Source organism: Heterocephalus glaber, unplaced genomic scaffold (assembly GCF_053883595.1).
Source record: "Heterocephalus glaber isolate CG9 unplaced genomic scaffold, H.glaber_assembly_v1.0 deba00001806, whole genome shotgun sequence".
NCBI lineage: Eukaryota > Metazoa > Chordata > Mammalia > Rodentia > Bathyergidae > Heterocephalus > Heterocephalus glaber.
The window spans coordinates 2352262-2355120 of record NW_028258481.1 but is presented as its reverse complement, the minus strand read 5'-3'; the positions used below and the strand labels follow the sequence as shown (position 1 = coordinate 2355120).

The 2859-nt window shown below is 40.3% G+C and overlaps 1 protein-coding gene across 1 annotated transcript; it reads left to right on the top strand.

Annotated features, from left to right (window-relative positions):
• The first annotated feature begins 775 nt into the window (after positions 1-775).
• Positions 776-1705, top strand: LOC147820720 (olfactory receptor 14I1-like). Its single transcript, XM_087203793.1, has one exon. The coding sequence runs from the start codon at positions 776-778 to the stop codon at positions 1703-1705; it is 930 nt and encodes a 309-aa protein (XP_087059919.1).
• The last annotated feature ends 1154 nt before the right edge of the window (positions 1706-2859 follow it).

Here is a 2859-nt window from a genome sequence, read left to right as displayed (position 1 = left end):
AAAACGGAAGCAAATGGGGTCCTGGTAGAATTAGAAAAGTCACTTTAAAAGTACCAAAAAATGACAGATTGCTGGGCCTTCATTTCCTTTTAACTACTATATATATTTTTTTTATTTCTTGAGTTTAATTGGTACAAACTAGGTAGACATTGTGATCACATTCATCTTAGGGAATTCGTACATGTACATGACCTATCTTGCTTGTTATATTTTCCCATTCCCCTGCCCTTCCTTCCACCACTCACCCCTCAATATTTACAAAAGCTTTGTATCTGTTTGTTCCTTCTTTCTCATTTTTTCCTTCTTTCATTTCCCCCACCCCTCCCCTAGTTCTCCTTCCATTTTGAACCTTTTCTTTCCATTTCACAATATCTATTATATTCATTTATGCTTTATTTATACTTCATTTCCTTATACCAGAGAAACAATGCAGTATTTACACCTGTGGGTCCTACTCATTTCACTTAAGATTATGGTCTTGAGTTGCATCCATTTAGCTATAAATGACTAGTTTACTTGTCTTTATATTCATTACTAATATCATCCTATAAATGTTGAAATTAACAGGATACCAGTAGTTTGGGCAAAGAAAAATGAAAGAAAAATACATATACTCACTAGATTTCACAATAATTTTTTGTATGCATACAATTCTAACTTGAGTTCCTGATTAGAGCCCACACTGTAGGTCTAATGGGTCCTCTGCATTCTGCTTGTAGCATCCACTGTTCACTTCAACCTCTGACTCAGCAGAGAGCACGGCAGGTGGGCAGACATGGACAACCTCACCATCTTCACAGAATTCCTCCTCAATGATGTTGCAGGCTCTTGGGAGCTCCGAGTTCTGCAAGGTGTGCTGTTCTTAGTGATTTATCTGGGAGCACTAACAGGGAATCTTGTGACTGTCACTGTCATTGTGACAGACACATGCCTGCACTCTCCCATGTACTTTTTTATCAGCAATGTGTCCTTCATAGACCTTGGTAGCATCTCTGTTGTTGTTCCCAGAGCGGTGGTGAATTCCATGAGCGGCAGTAAGACCATATCCCTTACAGAGTGTGCTGCACAGATTTTCCTCTATATTCTTTTTGCAGAGGTAGAATTTGCCTTTCTGTTGGTCATGTCCTATGACCGCTACATGGCCATTTGCCACCCTCTGCACTACAAGCTCATCATCACACCAAGTCTTTGCTCACAGGCAGCAGCTGGCTCCTGGGCCTCTGGTCTGGTCTTCTCTGCCATCCACACAGGTGCTCTGTTCAGGCTTCCCTTCACCAAGACCAATGTCATCCAGCAATATTTCTGTGATATTCCTCAAATTCTGAGGATTTCATCTTCAGATGTTCAGTTTTCTGAATTGGTACTCCTTGCTGTAAGTGTTTGCCTTGTCTTAGTGTGTCTTGTCTTTATGTTTCTGTCATATGTTAAAATATTTTCAACTGTGCTTAAGATCCATTCTGTGGAAGCCCATAACAAAGCCATATCTACCTGTATCCCACAGGTGGCCATTCTCCTTTTGTTTCTCATCTCTGGGCAAGTGTCTGTCTTGGGTCCCATTGCAAAGAAACCATCCCTCAAGAATCTGCTGACTGCCATGTTCTACAGCATGGTGCCCCCATTCGTGAATCCCATCATCTACTGTCTACGCAACAGGGAAATCAATGGTGCTCTGTATAGAATGTTCAGTAGAGGGTCAGGGATTTAGCTCAGTGGCTCTGTTGCCTGTCCCACAATCACAAGGACCACAGTTTGATCCCCGGTACCAAAATCAAACAAAAAAAAATGTTCAGGACACAATCTGAGTTTCCATTCAAGGGTTTTCTTGACTATAACAAAAATCTCAACTCTCATTTCAAGTTGTTTAATTCGTATTTGATGTATATTCTTAGTATAGAATCTGCACCTGTGGATTATCTCTTTCTAGTTGTCTTTATATTTTTGTTGTCTGTTCTTGTTATGGTTGAGTGCAAAACTATGCCTCAATTATCTTGTGCAGCTCTTGTATGTTTTATAATGTAACTTGAAAAAATACACCTCTCATATACTTTGGTAATGTGATTTGAAAATATTTGAGATAGTTTTCATCAAAAATAGTTAGGCACCATAAGGAGAAGGGTATGTGTTAAGTGTTCCAACTTAACAGATTACCTGTACTATTGAGAGAATCTCAGGTTGTGGATATGCTCAACCTGGAGAAGTGTACTGAGTGGTTCTGTGAGAAGACACTGCTGTCTGCACTGTGCTGCTTTTTTTGGGGGGGGGGGGGGGGTACTGTGGATCAAACTTGGATCCTTTGCACCTTTGCACTGTGGTCTTTATATCCAACTAAGGATGGGATAAGTGACAAGGGGATTAGACAAGGAGACAACTCAGGCCTGAGGACACAATGGGGTGATTAACACTGAGATGTTCACAGGCCCCTTCTGCTGCATCTGCTGAATCCCTTTCCTAATTCAGTGAAAATCAACACACAAAAAAGCTGACTTTCAAAAAAACTATAACTTGGAAGTGTTTGGTTTCTCCCTATAATCCAGATGAAAACATGCAGGCCATGCTCAATCCATTCAAACTTTGTTCCCATGAAGAATATGAATCAGAGTGAAGCATGGAGAAAGAAAGAAAGGTAAATGCTACTGGAATTTCCCTGGAGAGCAACAGATAATGCTTGTACTGTGGGGCACATTTTTCTCATCAAACAGTACATACAGATTGATTTGCACAAAATGGGGTGTATTATTTCTCTGCCTCATGAGACCTAAATCTAAATCCTGGTAGATAAAACACATATTAACAACAACTTTTGTGTCTCAGAACTGAATCCCAAATCCTCCTGCTGTTTTCTCTTAAAGTCCTCTCTAG